The sequence below is a fragment of the Chlorella variabilis genome (genome assembly GCF_000147415.1).
Source record: "Chlorella variabilis unplaced genomic scaffold CHLNCscaffold_16, whole genome shotgun sequence".
Classification (NCBI taxonomy): Eukaryota; Viridiplantae; Chlorophyta; class Trebouxiophyceae; order Chlorellales; family Chlorellaceae; genus Chlorella; species Chlorella variabilis.
Genome location: NW_005435072.1, coordinates 636,899 through 654,244, shown reverse-complemented (window position 1 = coordinate 654,244; position 17,346 = coordinate 636,899). Strand labels below are relative to the sequence as shown.

The 17,346-nt window shown below is 66.6% G+C and overlaps 5 protein-coding genes across 5 annotated transcripts; 2 read left to right on the top strand and 3 right to left on the bottom strand.

Annotated features, from left to right (window-relative positions):
• Positions 1–853: 853 nt before the first annotated feature.
• CHLNCDRAFT_136436 (expressed protein) lies at positions 854–2,837 on the bottom strand (the record flags this gene model as incomplete). The annotated part of the gene is made up of 4 exons (XM_005845709.1): positions 854–1,337; positions 1,454–1,516; positions 1,761–1,999; positions 2,784–2,837. 4 exons carry the CDS (start codon positions 2,835–2,837, stop codon positions 854–856), a joined length of 840 nt encoding a protein of 279 aa, XP_005845771.1.
• A 66-nt stretch (positions 2,838–2,903) lies between these two features.
• On the bottom strand, positions 2,904–5,834 carry CHLNCDRAFT_36343 (hypothetical protein). Its single transcript, XM_005845708.1, has 11 exons — positions 5,733–5,834; positions 5,509–5,556; positions 5,302–5,385; positions 4,974–5,153; positions 4,678–4,802; positions 4,348–4,462; positions 3,991–4,116; positions 3,728–3,825; positions 3,315–3,426; positions 3,110–3,179; positions 2,904–3,017 (listed from the first exon to the last, which is right to left on the bottom strand). The coding sequence occupies exons 1-11, from the start codon at positions 5,805–5,807 to the stop codon at positions 2,971–2,973; spliced, it is 1,080 nt and encodes a 359-aa protein (XP_005845770.1). The 5' UTR covers positions 5,808–5,834; the 3' UTR covers positions 2,904–2,970.
• Positions 5,835–6,246: 412 nt separating this feature from the next.
• Positions 6,247–8,205, top strand: IDI (hypothetical protein; the record flags this gene model as incomplete). Its single annotated transcript, XM_005845824.1, has 7 exons — positions 6,247–6,262; positions 6,474–6,573; positions 6,785–6,954; positions 7,249–7,407; positions 7,576–7,676; positions 7,817–7,896; positions 8,100–8,205. The coding sequence occupies 7 exons, from the start codon at positions 6,247–6,249 to the stop codon at positions 8,203–8,205; spliced, it is 732 nt and encodes a 243-aa protein (XP_005845886.1).
• A 961-nt stretch (positions 8,206–9,166) lies between these two features.
• On the bottom strand, positions 9,167–9,571 carry CHLNCDRAFT_14092 (hypothetical protein; the record flags this gene model as incomplete). The annotated part of the gene is made up of 2 exons (XM_005845707.1): positions 9,167–9,286; positions 9,458–9,571. Coding segments are annotated over 2 exons (234 nt in total), but the record flags the coding sequence as incomplete, so codon positions are not given.
• Positions 9,572–11,827: 2,256 nt separating this feature from the next.
• CHLNCDRAFT_58449 (hypothetical protein) lies at positions 11,828–14,200 on the top strand (the record flags this gene model as incomplete). The annotated part of the gene is made up of 9 exons (XM_005845823.1): positions 11,828–12,007; positions 12,174–12,293; positions 12,407–12,565; positions 12,643–12,754; positions 12,893–12,998; positions 13,117–13,305; positions 13,440–13,536; positions 13,686–13,816; positions 13,943–14,200. The coding sequence occupies 9 exons, from the start codon at positions 11,828–11,830 to the stop codon at positions 14,082–14,084; spliced, it is 1,236 nt and encodes a 411-aa protein (XP_005845885.1). The 3' UTR covers positions 14,085–14,200.
• Positions 14,201–17,346: the final 3,146 nt, after the last annotated feature.

Sequence of the window (17,346 nt, the reverse complement as noted above, 5' to 3'; positions counted from 1 at the left end):
AACTTATTGCAAGCATATGGCACTGCCGTGCGGACAAGCAATCGAGAGGCGAGAAGCGAGGCATGCCAGCGGGCAAAGGCAGCCCGGCTTACCATCCGTGTCGAATGCAGTGCCCGTTGCCAGCTTGATCATGACATCTGCCTGTAACTGAGAGATAACACCTTCTGCCTTCCACAGGTCTATTGCCAAAGCCAGAAACTTGCTGAAATCAATGCCTGCTTTGCCCAGCTCGCCCTTCAGCCGCGACCGCTCGGAGCGGCTGCCGGCGGCGGCGCACCGCTCAGTGAAGAAGTCCTTGAACTCCTCCCAGAACACGATGGAATGGCAAAAGAACTTGATCTCGTGGGAGTAGCCTGACTGAACGGCGATGGCGACGCGCGCCTGTGGATGTGCTTCACAAAACCTTTCCCACGAGTTGAAGCGCGACTTCAGCTGCTTAGCTTGGTTAGCTGCACCGCTCAATAGCGGCGTTGGACCTAGAGCCTTGCTGCCGGACTGGGCACCATGCTCATGTGTGCTCATGGGGGTTGAGTTCGTTGGAAAAGCGTATTACGGTTGCTGGGATGCCAACAGAACAAACGGGAGGGAGAATGATGCATGATTGAGGATGATGTCCCCAATGACCCTCCAGGTGGGGGGCCATCATGCCCATCATGGGGCACATCCTTACCGGGAGGCCTACCTGGATGGCGCAGTGCAAGAATTCCGGCAGCCAAGAAAACAAGCAATTGTTGGGTGAGGGCAGCCAATAGGACATGAGGACAACACTCAATGGGCATGAATGGAACTGCAGTGAAGGACAAGCAGGTTTGGCAAGTACACTCGAAGGAGGAACTGCAGCTGGCAGCTGGTGTCATGCGATGGCGGCTGGCGGGGTGCTGAGCATCACCGCCAAGTCCCAACACGACCCAAGCATCATTGCGGCCAGCACCCACAGGTATGGGATGTGGGGTTCCCGGCACAGCCCATGTACCGCGGAGTAGAGGCGGGCATTCCACCCCCGCTCAAGTGGCAGGCCGGCCGCCCGCAGGCGGCGCTGGTGTGCGGCAAACAGGCTGGCCTCGCTGGCGGCCTGCCAGGCCAGCGGCGCCAGCAGGCCCAGGCCCACACGCAGGAAGCGCAGCAGCGCGGCGCACTGGCAGGCCGCATCCAGCTGCTGCTGCCCGGTCCGCAGCGGCATGGCCGTCAGCAGGCTGAGCCAGCTGAGGCCGCGGTACAGACAGCCCGTCAGCCAGCGCGTGTCTGCCTGCGCCAACCAGCCCGCGCGGCACAGGCCCTGAATGCTGCTGCTGCGGTTGACGTGCAGCAGCAGCAAGTACTGCGTGGGGATGCTCCAGCTGCGCAGGTGGGCCGGGAGGGCAAGAGAGGAGAGGCTCAGATGGCAAGGGAGGGAAGACTCAGATCGCAGAGCAAGCACTGCCTGCCAGCCGGCGTCACCGCTGCTGCGGCTCACCTGAGGCGCATGGGGCGCAGCTGCTGTAAGGCGAGGACAGCGGCGGAGCTGACAACCAGCAGGCTGATGGTGCCGAGCGGCAGTGCCCCCATCCTTGCTGCCAGCCAACCGCTTGCCCGTGGCAGCGGCAGGTCCGTGCTTCCCTCACTTCCCATCATATGCCTGCACCCAGCCGGGAAAGGGGATGATGCCTGGCGATCAGCACAGCAGAGTGTCCTCTGAAGGGTGTGGCACTGCTTCCTCTCAGAGACAGGCTGTGGGGGGGCAGGCAGCAGGCTGGCGAAACGCGGGCAGCAGGATGCCGCACCTCAGCAGCGGCGGCCATGCCAGCGCCACGCCCATGCGCAGCGCCAGCGACACCACTTCCATGCACCGCAGATAGGCGTAGCTTGGGCCGTGCTCGGCGCATGTCAGGGCGTGCCAGGCGATGCATGCCGCCGCCGCCACGGCGCAGGCGGCCAGAGAGGTGGCCAGCAGCTGCCGATCTGCAGCCTCCCACGCAGACGGCTGCTGGCTGGCCAGCAGCAGGCAGCAGCAGGCGAAGACCTGCAAGGAGGCGCCTCTGGCTACGGTCAAAAGGGGGAAGAATGGTCCCGGCCCGAGTCCGCTCTCGAAGGGGTGCTGTGCCCAGTTGACTCGCTTGGATGTGGCCACATGGAGCCACTGCTGAGCCCAGGAATGCTGTGCTAGTCGCACTCCACTGGACTGTGGCATGCGCATGCAGGCAGACGTGATGCCAGGGAGAATTGTGCCGTGCAAGAGGGGGCGGCGGCAGCGCCCACGGCGAGCATCGGGTGGTACTGCATGCAGGCCAGGACGCTTTGCTCCTAGAGGGCCAATCCGCCGCTCCTCCCTGGCCCCAGCGAGCATGCACCCACCGACAGGAAGGAGTCGAAAGCCACTGCCCAGGGCAGCCGTGCAGCGCCCCAGCGCTGTAAGAAGTTGCGGGCCGGCGTTTCGGCCAGTTACCGGGCTGTCGTCGTTCCGATTTCATCCATGTGTCATCTGTTGGATGCATTCATTGGTTGCAAAGGCCGCTGGCTGGTGACCGGCTGTAGGGGAGGAGAGCCCGAATGTTTCTGCTGCCGCCGGTTTATGGAAGATCTTAAGTCCAGGGTGACCCTGCTTCGAGGAAGTGGAGGGACGCTGCATTCAGCCGCTTGTCTTTGCGGCGGGCGCACGGCGTGACGTGGACATCATGCCACCGCCGGACACTAGAACCCCTCCAGTGGTGAAGACCGACTTAATTGGAGACCGACCACACAGCAGCGTGGCACCGCCCACGGCAAAGAGCAGGGTGAGGTGTGGCGGCGGTCGCCGGCGACGGCACCAGCTGGTGCTGCAGCACCACTGCGTTCTTCTGGGCGGCGTCACCCTCCGCCATCCTGGTTCCATCCAGATGCGCGCTTCCCAGCCCGTGCACTCTCAGCGCACCGCCATTCAATTCAATGAGCAGTCGCTCGTTACAAAAGGCCCGCGCCAGCATCCCCAACTCTCCGGCGCCGCGGCCCCCCTCCTCACGCATGCTTGCGGTACAGCATATGCGCCACGCCCCACTGGTTGCCTGCAGGCCACACACGCGGAGACCAGTTCGGTCCGTGGCAAGCTGGGGCGCAGAACAGCGCGCGTGGCAGCCACAGGCCTATGCCAGCGCACCGGAGTCGTAACGGAAGAGCTCGGAGCAGGACATCAGGAACAGGCGCCAGTAGACAAACCACTTGAGGGCCTGCGGACAAGTGCAGGAGGGCTTGGGGACCTGGCATGGCCGCCCCCATGGAGCAGCAGGCATTCGCGCGGGCCTGGCGCAGCGGCAGGGCGCCGGCCGCCGGGTGCAGCATCGGGCTGCCCGCCGCGCGCGCACCTGCTGCTTGCCGTAGGTCTGCTCAAACAGCGGCACGATCTGCTGGCGCGAGGCATCGTGCAGCCTGAGCCAGGCCTCCAGGGTGCGGCTGTAGTGCACGCCGTTGACGTACCTGCAGGCGCGCCAGGTGGCGCACAGCAGGCGCAGCGGGGCAGGTCAGGCGATGGTCACGGGGCGGTACGGGCCCGTGCGCTGCACCCCCTGGACGACGCCTGCCGAAAAGGTGCGAAGAAGTGGGTCCCCCCGGTCCACCCCCTACTGCCTGGCGGCCGCGGCGCCCCGCCTGCCGGCCTGCGCCACGCTGTGCACGCCACACTGCCCGCCGCGGGGCACCCCTTCACCGGTACCGCCGCGCCGCCTGCACGCCACGCACGCTGGCGCTGGCCAGCGCTGGCCGCCCTGGCGGGCCTCACCACGTCTGCTGCGCCGCCAGGTCATCCTGGAACATGTGCATGAGCTCGATGGAGGGCATGGTACCGCCGGAAAAGAAGTACTTGGTCATCCAATCATCCTCCCCCTGGACCTGCGCATCACATGAGGCGAGGGGGCAGGGCCCGCGGCTCGGTTGGTGGCCAGGCCGAGTTGGTAGGGCCGGAGCCTGGGGGTCTTGGCCCGCAAGGGCGCCAGGCGGCAGGGCCCACAAGCACAGCACAGGGCATGCAGGGCGCGGCGGCACACGCGGGGCGGTACCACTCGCCTCGAAGTGGTAGGGCAGGCCGCGGGCGTGCACGAAGATGTGGAAGAAGAGCAGGCCGCGCGGCGCCAGCCAGGCGGCGATGCGCCCAAACAGCTCCTTGTAGTTCTGCACCCGGCCAGCCGCGTGACACGCGCTGCTGTTGCTTCCGAAGCGTCCTTGATATTTGCTGCCGTGCTGCTTGGCTTGCATCCGGGCCAGACAGCAGAGCAGCACCCCACCGCATCCGTCCCGGGCGCCTGCCGGGAGGCCAGCCTCACGCACACGCCTCTTGCAAACTTGCGGCTGGCAGTCTCTCCCTCTGTTTTTTTCGTTTCTCTCTCTCTCTCCTCGGCGCACCTTCATGTGCTCGAAGCACTCGATGGATACCACGCGCTCATAGGTGCCAGGAGCAGGCGGCTGGAAGTCAAGCAGGTCTGCGGTGATGACGGTGAGGTTGGCCAGGCCGCGCCGCCTGCGCCAGGCCGGGGGGCCCAGCAGGCTTGACGCCAATGCCATCCTCCGCGTGGGCGGGAGAGAGCATGGCGGGCAGCGGCACCCAGGGGCGCCACGCACCCAGGCATCGCTCCCAACGGCCACGCTTGCGCAGCCCGACAAAGGCGGGCACCACAGCAGGACAAACCCGCTCAACCGCCCCGCCCCGCCCCGCCCGGGCCCCAACGCGCTCACTCTGCCTCGGCAGTGATGAAAGCGCGCTGGGTGCGGCTGTTGCTGACTGCGGTGATGGAGGAGGCCGGGTACTTGGCCGCCATGAACAGGCTCCAGCTGCCCCACCCGCACCCCAGCTCCAGCACCTGGGCGGCGGCAGGCGGCGGGCAGGGCCAGGGGCGGCGTCAGCCAGGCAGCCGGCGAGCGAGCGAGCGAGTGAGGGGGACGCTGGGCTGGCTGCAGATTGGGGCCTTCTGCAGCCTGCCAGCCGTGTGGCCGAGGTGCAGACCAGTCCACATGCGTCCTGGGCCTCCCACCTGCTGCCCGTCCTGCAGCTGCGCCCGCTCGCAGCACAGCTCCAGCATCGCCACCTCCGCCTCCTCCAGGCTGGCATCGGGCCGCTCAAACAGGCAGCTGCTGTACTTGCGGTGCGGGCCCAGCACCCGCAGAAAGTACTCTGTGGGCAGCTCGTAGTGCTGCTCGTTGGCCGCCGCCGTCTGCGGGCGGGCGGGTGGGCGGGTGGGCGGGAGGGAGGGAGGGGAATAGGAGGCTATGCCACATGCCGACGTGTGTGCCGTCCAGCGCATGTGTGAATGGGCGCCGTGTGAGGAATGCAAGGCTGGCATCGGCACCAGGCCCCTGCACCTGCACCGCCACCGGCATGCCGGCAAGCTCGTCTCTGAATGCCTGCAGCTGGCGGTAGTGCTCCTCTGCTGGCAGGTCTGTGGTCTGCAGGACAGAGCAGGGGGCTGGAATGGAGTGACAGTGCTGCGCGAAGCATTGGCGGCGTGGTGGCAGCAAGCGGTGGCACGCCCAGCAACCTCCTGCGCCGCACTCGCTGCCTGCTCGCACCAGCTTCACGCGCTGGCTGAGCAGATACCGGATGCCCGCCCTTATGACCTGCAGCCAGCAACAGCCAGCAACAAGCTCAACCACTTTCTGAGGTCCTGCAGGTGCGAGCTCTACTTCGTGGCGCCAGTGCCGCCCGCCGGCGCCAACATGCCAGACATGGCGGAGGGGTCGAGGTGCGGGTGTGGTCCATTTCCGCGCTGGAGCGTCCCCAAGCACAAGCGCACCGAGTCTGGCACCACGTCTCGCTCCACCACTGCAAGGGTCTTGGCAAACAGCGCGTCGTAGGCTTGCCGCAGCATGATTGCGATTTGATCACCTGCCAGAATGCTTTGCAAATAGAGCGGGGGAGGGAAACGCTCCGATGGCCAAGGAATTCCGTCGTCTTTCTTGACGCCCCTGCGCCGTTGCTGGGGCCGTCTCCGAGCCCATCGTTCATTGCATAGAGCACAAGCCACCTGTGGGCGTCATCTCAGGCGGCCGCAGCCTCCAGGCTTTCGCAGACTATCAAACAGTCGATTGATCAGCACCCCCGACCCGCCCGCGTGCTTCATGCAACGATTGGGAGACTGTGCAAGCGGCAGCAGACTCTGGCAGCTCACTTCCTGCTCCCTGAGGCAGTGCACTTGGGCTGGGCCATATCAGGCAGCCAGGGGCTCCAAGCGGCTAGCAGTGGCGGCCACGACCACGCTGAGCCGGCAGTCAGGGGCAGTGCAGCCGAAGCAGCAGCGCCTGCACCAGATGTCGACGTGGGACGGTGCGCCGCCGCCGCCCGCGCCGCCTCCGCTGCCCGCTGCCTCCCCTGTCCCTGCTGCCAGCAACCCATCCATTCCGCCATGCCACCATCACGCACCTCCACTGCACATGACCAACCGTGTGTCCACGCAGCCGCTGCCCACCACCCCATGGCTCACCCACACACCCCATTTCTCTCCCAGACCAACCGCCCGCCCCACCACCACCCGCAGGCAATGCCAGCCAGGAGGAGCTGATGGCCAAGGATGAGTGTATCCTGGTGGACGAGCTGGACAACATCACAGGCCACGCTAACAAGTACCAGTCGCACCGGTGAGCCAGCCAGGCGTTGGTTTCCCATGCAGCAGGGCAGGCAGCGGAAGACGACAGCGCAGGGCGGCAGACGCGGCGCCGGCACGTCACGGGCAGCGACAGCTCCCTTGCCGCTGCTGCCGCCGCCGCTTCAGCACGGTTGGTGCTGTCGGTGCTGGCCATCCACACACCACTCGGTGCCTCGCTCCCGCCGCCCCCTGCTGCGCCGCAGGTTTGAGGCGGGGCAGCCGCGCGGCCTGCTGCACCGCGCCTTCTCCGTCTTCCTGTTCGACTCGGACAACAAACTGCTGCTGCAGCAGCGCGCCGCCTCCAAGATCACCTTCCCCAAGGTCTGGACCAACACGTGCTGCAGCCACCCGCTGCACGGGTACAACCCCACAGGTGCGCCGCGCCGCGGCGCCTGCTCAGCGGTGGTGGCGGCAGCCCTGCCGTGCTTGTGCGTGTGGCTGGAGCGTATAGGCATGACAGGCCGCCTCGGGTGCGGCATGACAGGCCGCCTCGGGGAGCTGGGCGGGCAGGAGTTGGGGCCAGCCTGCTGCGCCCAGCGCTGCTGTGCCCTGCAGCTGGCAGGCGGGCTGCAGCACGCGGCACCTATTCCTGTCGCTCTGCGCTGCCTCGGCTCGCCCGGCCATCGCCTGCCTGCTGCCCTCCCACCCCGCCGCCCTCCCCATGCAGAGATAGACTTCCCAGCCGACATCGCGGCGGGCATGACGCCCGGCGCCCAGCGCGCCGCTGTGCGCAAGCTGCAGCACGAGCTGGGCATCCCTGCGGCGCAGCTGCCGCTGGAGCAGTTCAAGTACCTCACCCGCCTGCACTACTGCCCGGCAGACACGGGTGCGGGCGCAGAGTAGAGTTGGGGGGGGCTCTGTCGCGGGGTGGGGTGGGGGGCCCAGTCCGCCCCGGCGCTCCAAGGCGTCGCGGGTGCTGCTGCTGTGGCTGCCACCTGTGCATCTGTCGGTCCCGCCCGCCACGCTGCTGCACATGCGTGTGTGCCACCTGCAGGCACGTGGGGGCCGCAGGCGGAGTGGGGAGAGCACGAGATGGATTACATCCTCTTTGTGCGGGCAGACGTCACCGTGCAGCCGAATGCAGAGGAGGTCATGGTGCGGGGGCTGCGGGGGCTGCGGGGCCTGCGCCCGCCTGTGTTCCTTCATGAGCCTTGCTTTTGCTGTTGGTTGGTTCCACCACCAGACCTTCAGGGAAGCACAATTCCTAGCAATCTTGCTGCCCTGCTGAGCTGCAGGACACCAAGTATGTGAGCCTGGGCGAGCTGCGGCAGATGATGCACCCCAGCAGCGGCCTGCTGTGGTCGCCCTGGTTCAGGTGAACCTTCGCCTGCCCTCGTGGCACCGCGGGTTGGCATGGATGGAGGGCAGCTCCTTGTGTGCCACTGCGGAGCAGGGGTGGGTGGGAGGCTCTGCCATGCCAAGCACCGCCATCCATCCCCCACGCCCACGCCTGGAAGCCAGCCCCGCTGCGGCACGGTGCGGTGCCTTCACCTTTCGGCCCCGCCCAACCCGGTGCAGGATCATCGCTGAGAACTTCCTGGAGGGCTGGTGGCGGGATCTGGATGCCACGCTGACCACCGACAAGCACGTCGACACGCAGTGCATCCACAAAATCATGGCCTGAGGGGGCGGGTCGCCTCTCGCCAGTCTGTGATGACCAGCTCGACATCAAACACTCATCAGGCAGCCTCACGGCAGGCAGCAGCAGCACTCACGCTCCGCTGGCGTTCAGCGCGATACCATCTCATTCCACACCCCTCGTTTTCCCGGATTGCGATGTACCAACATCCCTTGCGGCACCTCGCCCTGCTACTGGCCTTGTCGGGGCTGCCACCTTCCCAGTTTTGCCCGTTTCTGTTGACCCCGCGTCCCTGCTGTTTTTTTTCCTGGACAGTTTTATCCCAGCAGTCAATGCACAAGATTGAATCTGGAAAATATTTGATGCCAGCAGGACAAAGCCAATCTGGTTGATGGAGACCGGGCCAGGAAAGTTCAGGGTGATTACAGTGTGCTGTGCTGTAGATGCGGTAACAACAGCAAGCACGGGAGAGGCGCTGCTTAGTCCAGCGCCACAAACCTGCCCAGCAGGAAAGCCGGCTTGAGCGCGTCCGACCTGCGCCGCTCACACTCACCTGCTTCGCACCCCGCTGCCGCTGCCTGCGCCGCCGCTGCTGCCGGGGCCGCCGCTCCCCGCGGGCGCTTGGCTGCTGGCGGCCCCTGCTGCTGCTGCTGCTGCCCCTCCTCCTGCTCACCCACCTCCTCCCCTGAGCTGGCATCGTCGGCGTCAAAATATCTGGCGTCTGCCCGCGCGGCCCGCTTCTTGCCGCCGCCGCCCGCCTGGCAGGGCACAGGGGGTGGGTGCAGCCACAGAGCAGCCTGGCCGCAGCACACAGCGGGCCCGGGAGCCCGGCAGCATGGCAGCATGGCACAGCGTGTGCACGTGGCGGATGCAGGTAGGCGGAGCAAGGTGCCCGGCAGGCAGTCGCCACCGGCAACGTCATGCAGCGGCGCACCCGTGCAGCCTTGCCCTTGCCCTGCGACGCCACATCCAGGCTCTTCTCCTCCCGCACCATGCGCAGCGTGTAGTGCTTGTGCGGGCAGGCGGCGCCCGCGGGGCAGTAGCCGCGCAGGAAGCGCTTGCAGACGGGGGCCCCCGCCGGCAGGTTGACGTGAAGGTATGGGCAGGCGGCGGCGGTGCACCGGCCCTGCGGGGGTGGCGGGGCAGGGCACGGGGAAGACAAATGGGCAGCAGTGTGAGGATCTCGCCGTTGCAGGAGCACGAGGCAGAAAGCTGGTCAGGAGGAGGTTCTGGGTCTCCTTGCAGCTTGCTCATTCAGACAAAGCATGGCACGCAGCAGCCCGGCGCAGCGGCACACCTGGAGGAAGTGGGTGCAGATGGGCATGAGCTCCGCCTTGCGCTGGTGCTGCAGCGTGCACAGCGCGCCTGCCGTGCAGCGGCCGTGCAGCCAGTGTGGGCACACGGCGCGCTTGGTGCTGTCGTGCCTGCAGAACGAGCGGCCGCACCGGTGGTTAGCATCAAAAGCGGCAGCAAGAGCTATCCCGGCCGTGATTGCTGCCACGAGATGGCCCCTCCCACTGCCACCCTGCTCACTTGTATGGGCAGCCCTTGCCCCGTCGCTCGCACTTGCCGGTGCGGCAATACAACGGGCAGTACACAATCTTGAGCTTGCCGGTACCGCCGCCCTGGATGCCAGCTGCCGCCGCCGCCGACTGGCGGCGCCGCTGCTTGGATGCAGAAGCGCTCGGCTTGCTCACCCCGCCCCTGACCTTGAGAGCAGCTGTCGTCGGCAACCCCGCTTTGCTTGCTGATGATACCCGCTTGCGCACTGCCGCCGCTGCCGCTGCTGCGACTGCCGCTGACACAAGCTTGTAGCGTGAGAGCCGGCGCGTGCCGCTGGCCGCAACAGCGGCAGCAATGGCAGCTGGTGCCAGTCGTGGCTGCGCTCCTACTAGCGGGGAGCCCGCTGCTGCGGCCGCTGACCTTGTCACTCTGTTGGGCAGTTGCTGCTGCAGCTGCTGGCTGGGCTGTCGCTGCAGCGACCTGGACTTGCCTCGCCCCACCACCTGCACCAGAGAGGGAACACGCACTAGAGTTGGGCATCCACGTGAAGGCTGCTGCACCTCACTACCTGTGGTCTGACTTTGGGGCCTCGTCCCTCTCTGCTAGCCTCACCTTGTACACGCTATCGCCCAGCCGCAGCAGCTTGGTGCTGCCGACAGCTCCCCTGCCCGCCCTGCCGCTGCTGCAGGCCCTCATCCCGCTGGCGGGGCTCCTGCTGGCAGCTGCAGCCGGGCGGCTGGCAGTCTTGGCTGCTGCCACGGTCGGCACTGCTGCTGCTGCTGCCGCTCGCACATACTTGTGCCACTTGGTGCCCCTCCGCGGCTGCAAGCTGCCGGGGCTGCGACCGATCTGGCCTGGCGGCGGTGCCTTTGAAGGCGCGCCCACAGCTGCAGCGGCCGCTGCTGCAGCGAGCCCTGCGCCTGGTGCTGTTGGCGCTGCGCCAGCAGACGCCGGGTTGCGCCAGGTAAGGCTTGCCCTGGCGGCCGCCTTGACAGCCGTGCGCCGCAGGCTCTTGCCCCGCTGGCCCTTTTGGTACACGAGCAGCCGCAGCTGCCCTCCGGCGCTGCTGCTCAGCACGGCCACAGTCTTGCCCCTGCTGCTGATCGTGGCGGCGGCGGGGGGGCCTCCTGCTGCAGGGGCAGTTGTCTTGCTATCTGGCTCTGCTGCTGCTGCTGGGGCCGCTGCGGCAGCAGGTTTGGCTGGCGCAGGTGCAGGCGGTGGCGCTGCCGGACGGCCGCCGACGCCAGGCGCTTGCGCCTGGGGTCTCGCTGCTGTATGGCTGCTTCCAGGAGGCTGTGCCTGCTGCTGCTGCTGCTGCTGCTGGGAGGGACGCGTCCAGGTGTTGCTGCGGCGTCCAGGCGGCAGCCCATTTGTGGCGGGTGGGCGTGCGGCCGCTCCCGCCACCGCCGCTGCCGCTGCGTGCCTACTGGTGGGAGCCTGCCGCGCGCCCTCCAAGGCTGCGCGTCCCGCTGCCTGCTGCCTGAGCTGTGCGATGAGAGCGGGGCTGGCGTGCACTAGCTTGTGGCTGCTCAGCTTGAGCGCGGGCGGCTGCTGGGGCAGTGCTGGCCCTCCCTGCGGTAGCGCACCATCATCTTGACGCCGCAACTGGTACTTGTTGCGCCCCTTGCTGTATGTTGGGCCTGCCCGCTGCGGTTGCTCCTGCTTCTCAGCCTGCCTCTGATGCTGCATGATATGGCCGTTGCATACGCATCGTGCATACGACGGTGGCAAGGTGTGATGCCTCTGGCAAACATCTTCGCGCCGCCCGCCTCGTTAGCGGCGGCGCTGGCGCCTTATGGCTGACGCCAAGCCGGCCCGTGAGTGGGGTTTGGACCATAGGATGCTGTGGCGCCGTCATCATCATGGTCAGCCAGGCACCCTGCATGGCATACAGCGGTGCGTTCCGTGTTGCCGCCACCGCCGCCGCTGTGGTTGCAACCATCTCAACGTCTTCTCAAAGACTGGCGTGCCCATTTGTGCATCCATGCATCAGCCTGTAAATGGCGACCCTCCCAGGGGCTTTGTCGCCCTGCCAGCACCCAAAGACCCTGCCGCATGCCGTGCGCGCTGCCGGTCTGCCGTGCACCAGGACTGTGGGGCGTAACGCTGCTGCTGCCGCCTGCTGGCTAGGCTGTGTCTCCTTTCAATATCCATCAGTCCTGCAATGGAGGAGCCCCACGCCCCCGACTACAGCCACCTCCCCACCGACGCCCTGCTGGTGGTCTTTGCCGCTCTTTTCTCGCCCGTTTCACCATCATCATACTTTGCACAAGAAGGATTGCCTCTCAGCACGTTCATAGCACGGTGGCATGCGGTGGGTCGAGTTTGCAAGACCTGGCGGGAGGTGAGGGCTGGCTTGCGGGCTTGGGAGACGCTGTCGAGAGTTGGGGCGATGTAAGGCAGCCGATCCGATGATGGCAGGGGAGCGGCGTGGATGCTGGGAGCTGCCGCTCTCTTCCCGGCGCCGCCCACCGCCAGTGGCCCTCGCCCTTCCCTCTTGGTGTGCGCAGGCGCTGCTGGCCCACCCACCGCCCCTGTATCTCGAAATATCCACACTGCCAGAGGACTGGATCCCCTGGCTGGCCACGCTGCCGGTGCGGGTGCTGCGAATTGAGGAAGGCCTGGATGCGGTGAGAGCCACCACAGCAGACACGGGTGCCTGGCGAGCGACGGCTCGGGCACGGTGCAAGGCACTTGTTGGTTCAGATGACGGAGCTTGGTGCCTGAATCTTCTGCCATGCAGCGCTGGTCCTCGCTGCCCAATGAGGAGGATGAGGGGCAGCGTGGCGGGCCGCCTGGGGGCATGCCCGGGCCGTTGCCCTCGCTCCAGCTTGTGGCAGGGCTGGAGGGCGCCGGCAGGCCCGCCCCCTTTTGGTCGCTGGCACCGTTCTCAGGGCTGCAGGTGGGACCACCCATGATTGCCTGCCTGCATGGTACCAGAATGTCAGTTCTGAAGCGTCCTGCTGATCCACCATGCAGTCGCTGCATCTTCAAGCCCCTGTCAGCAGCCCCATGGAGCCTGCTGTGTTTGACAGCGCAGCAGTGAGGGACTTGCAGCTCCTCCAGCAGCTCTCCCTTGGTAGATTTGCAGGTGCACTCCAGGAGCCACATGCTAGCCACGCCCGTACGGCCCGCGATGACAGTTGCCCTGCTCTGGGCTGGTGCAGCCGTGCAAACTGCATGGCCTGGCTGGCGTTGACAGCCGTGCCTGCCCCGCCTGCGCCTGCAGACTTCCAGCTTGAGCACCTGCCCTCCAGCCTGCGCCGCCTGCGGCTCGCGTATGATGGCCAGACACGCACTCTTAGCATGGCGTGCCTGCCAGACCACATTACCAAGTGGGTTCTGCGGCCTGCACCTGCAGCCGCAGTTCGCCGCTGCAGGGGAAGCGATGTGCTTGCGATGATAGCAAACACTCAATCTTCCAGAGCTGCATTTCCCCTCCCTGCCCTGCAGCCTGGACCTGCTTCAGTTGGAGAAGCCGGGAGCGCTGGGGCTCTGCATCGACGACTGCTGGTCTCGGGTGGCTCAGCTGGACGTCCGATGCCGGGAGCTGCTGATTGGCGTGCCGGTCCAGGACCGCCAGCTGATTGCCACCTTTGAACGGCCCTACAGAGAAGGCAACTTTGTTCCTCCTCACATTTGGTGCGTGAGGCATCCAAGGGGTTTTGTTGTGTGAAGCAGCTGTATGGCTCGAGGCTAACAAGACTGCCAGGCCGTGGTACCCTCCATGCACGCATGCGTTCACGAGGAGTGCCGCCGCTGCCGCTGCATTGCAGGGGGGATGAGGAGGCTGACGACAATAGCAAGCAGGCAGCTGAAATGACCGCCAACCACTTCTTGGCCACCCTGCCCTGCTGCAGCAGCCGGCTGGAGGTGCTACGTGTGGGGGCCAGGCTGCGCTGCTTCACGCTGCCAATTGCACTGAGCAGCGAGGCTTCTGCTCACCTCTGCAACCTTGCCTGCATTGTGGTGGTGACCCTCAACCTCCCTTTTCATTTCCATCCCCGCCGGCCCCCCTGCAGCGCCTGCGCCTGGAGGGCGCCGCCGCCGCATCCACCAAGTTCATGCCGGTGCTTCCGCATGGCCGGGCGTCGCTGCAGTGGCTGTGGAGCGTGGTGCGGCTGCAGGGGCTGCACAACCTGTATGGCCTGAGGTAGGGCGAGCCGGCCTTGGCTGGCTGCGCCGCCACAGGGCCAGCTTGCTGCGCCTGGCGCCGGATCCCAAGGCCTGCGGTGCCTGCCTCACTCCCGCTGCTCGTTGCTGCTGCGCTGCGCTGCAGCGGACACGAGATGCAGGCGCGGCAGCAGCTGTTTGGCGACCGGCTGAGCTTTCGGTATGTGCCAGAGCATAGACCACAGGCCTGTGCCATCCAGATCGTGCGAGGCCGACTCCACCCAGGGCCCGAACCGGCGGAGCCCTGATCACGCAGGCGGCGCCAGCTCCATCGAGGCGTCAGCGACTAGGCGGGCGCCACCGTGCAGCCACTGGCATGCGCGTTCCTGTGCATGATCCTGGCACGTCAGTTGATTCAGTTTAGTTTACACAAGGGAGGCATTGCAATTGAGCACGGACAAGGAGCATGGTGTGTGGCAGGGCATTGCGGCGGGTGGGCCCATTGCCAGCAAGGAGTGTCTCATGGTGCAACACATTCACGTGCAGAGTGAAGAGGGTGGTGCAGTGGCATGCCATACATGGAAGTAGGAGGTGCTAGCACAGCAAATCCACCTTGCGGCAGAGGGGCGGACGTCGGCATCGCCGCCCATAGTAGGGCTGGGGTGTAAAGCCAGTTGGCGCCACCTGTGAAGGTCATCTAAAGCTTTAGTGAAGATAAAGCCTTTACTGCCTGTCTGTAATTCACTATGTGCGCCTGTGAACCCACTCCCGAGCTGTAAAGCTTATATAAAGCGTTACAGCTTAGCACCTGCTGGCAAAAATGCCCCATTTTGGGGGTAACATAGCCCAGCTTCCGCCTTCGGCGCAGATGGCGGCGTGCTGCCGGTTCAGAACAGGGTAGATATATCTTACAGCATGAAAAAATAAGATGAAATTGCTATGAAGGGCGCCCTCAATGTGCCCAGCTCCCACAGGGACGTGAGATTGTTCCTGGGGGCGCGCATGATGAGGCGGCGGCAGCACCGCAGGCGGCGCCCTCCCAGGGCGCTGCCGCGGCGGCCGCCATGGCAGCCCCGGGGCTGGCGGCATTGGCGGCAGCAGGATCCCAGCCTACCGGCACTCAGCCCAGCCCCACTGCCTCCCCACCCCCGCCTGCCCCCGCAGCAGAGCCCCACCCCAGAGCGCCGCGGAACGCTGAACTCCCTGCAACCGCTGTCCAGGCTATGCGGGCCGGCCCTCAATGTGCCCAGCTCCCACAGGGACGCACAGATGAGATTGCCAGCCTGCTTGCCCAGATGGATGCGCCGTTCACAGCCCCGGAGGCGGTGGAGCTGGCCAAGCGCACACCTGCGCTGAAGGCGGCGATTGGCCCCCTGCCGCCCTGGCTGCTGAAGCCAGCGATTACAGCCATGGCCCCGCTCTGGGCCGCCGAGGCTAACGCCTGGCGCCGCGTGGCTCGCCTTTCCCGCCCTGACGCCCGCAGCTCCATCACGATGCTGGCCAAGCCTGGCGGAGCCCCCGTCACGCCAGCCGACTTCCGCGGCATTGCGGTCAGCCCGGTGTTCCCCAAGCTCTATGCTGCGGGGCTGGCGCGGCGCGTCTCAGCGCATGCGGAGGCAGCGGGCACCCACGCCGACGGCCAGTTTGGCTTCCGCCCCGGCCGCGGCACCGAGCAGGCGGCCCTGGCGCTGCGCACGCTGATGGACCGCTACCGGCTGCTGCGCAAGCCCGGCAGCCGGCAGCGGGGCACCAAGCTCTGGGCCTGCTTCGTGGACTTCAAGCAGGCCTACGACCGAGTGCCACGCGAGGCGCTCTGGGCCAAGCTGGCACTCATGGGCTACAGCGGCGAGTGGCTGCGCGCACTGCAAGCCATCTATGCCGAGGTCCCCATGTCTGTGAACGTGCCCGGCATCGCGCACCGCCTCATCCACACCACCATCGGCTTGAAGCAAGGCTGCCCCCTCAGCCCCATCCTCTTCGACCTCTATATCGCCGACTTTGAGCGCCGAATGCTGGACGCGGCGGCGGCTGGCGGCTTCCACCTCCCCGAGCTTCTGCCTGGCTACCCTGCGCCCCCGCTGTTCTTTGCCGACGACTGCGCCCTGCTGGCCACCACAGCAGCTGGCCTGCAAGCCCAGCTGCGTGAGCTGGAGGCCTACTGCCGCGAGAACGGCCTCACCGTCAACGTGAAGAAGACGAAGGTCATGCTGCTCGCCGGCGCCACCAGCGAGGAGGCGGCGCTGCGGCGCGTGCGCAAGGCGCGGTTCACCTATGCCGGCAGCGAGATCGAGGCGGTGCCCGACTTCAAGTACCTGGGCATCACCTTCCACTGCTGCAAGCCGCTAGGGGAGTCTGCTGCCGCTGCCCGCGCGGCGGTGGCCCGCTTTGCCGCTGCATCGTTTGAGGCGCGATGCGAGGAGCTGGGCTTGGAGGCAGCCAAGCTACTGCTGACCCTTTATGACGTGCTTGTGGACTCTACGCTGTCCTATGCCGGCGCAGTGTGGGCCCCTGGGCTGGCGATGGCTGCGGCGGCACGCCCTGTTGTGAGCGGCGGCGCTGGACGCAGCACCCCGTTGTCGGAGCCCGAGCTGCAGCACCTGCGGTTCCTGAGGCGCCTTCTGGCGCTGCCGCGCAGCACCCCCGCCGCCACTATCCTGGCAGAGGCAGGCCAGCCGCCGCTCCATGCCCGCTGGCTGCGGCAGGCAGCCCGCCTGTGGAACAGCTTGGTGACCGCCCCTGAGGGCAGCATGCCGCGGCTGGTCGTGCAGGCAGCGGCAGCGGTGGCAGTAGATTGCGCAGACGTGCTGCCACAGCGGCAGCCTTGGGCCGCCCAGCTGGCGCACAGCCTCCGGGCTGTGGGCCTGACGTTTGAGCCGCTCCACATGGACAAGATTAGCCCGGACAGCGCGCAGCAGGCAACCTTGCGGCTCCACCTGGCGCGTGTGACGCAAGAGACGCCCGCCCACACCCGGCTGCGCCACTACTTCTGCGATGTGCGCCCGGAGTGTTGTAGCCTGGATGGGTATGGCCGCCCACCGTATGTCACGGAGGTGCGTGAGCGGCGCTGCCGCCGCGGCCTGACCGAGCTGCGCACAGGCATGCACTGGGGGGCGGAGGAGCAGGGGCGACGCACTGGCACGCCCCGCGAGCAGCGCGTGTGCCCGCACTGCCCCGCCCTGGATGGCCCTGGCGGCATTGAGGACACCCGACACATCCTGTTTGTGTGCCCCCTGTATGCCGCCGAGCGCGAGCGCTGGTCGGAGCTGTTCCACGAGTTCCTGGGCCTGCCGCCGGCGTCCGTCCCCCTCAGCGCATTCTTCCAGCAGAGCAACACCGAGCTGGCAGCCCTGGTGGCTGCATGCCGCAAGAAGGCGCGGGACGCCGTGAGCCCACAGTAACACAGTACCCTTGATTGATTGATCTTTATATTGTGCAGGGCAGGGGGAGGAGGAAGGGGCGGTGAACTCTCTGGCGGGACCGGCATAGGGCTGCTCAGGCGCCTGTCCGCACTGTCCCCGGGGAGACCCGCCCCAATCAGACTCCTCTCCCCCCCTGCTCTGTCTGCAATCG

Bases quoted from the DNA above. Each gene is read 5' to 3' on its own strand.
- CHLNCDRAFT_36343 (XM_005845708.1), bottom strand. From the start codon at position 5,807: ATGCTGCGGCAAGCCTACGACGCGCTGTTTGCCAAGACCCTTGCAGTG. The intron at 5,386-5,508 runs GTGCGAGCAGGC...TCTGTCCTGCAG, and splicing joins TCAGCCAGCGCGTGAAGCTG to ACCACAGACCTGCCAGCAGA. The intron at 4,117-4,347 runs GTGCGCCGAGGA...GGCCGGGTGCAG, and splicing joins AGTGCTTCGAGCACATGAAG to AACTACAAGGAGCTGTTTGG.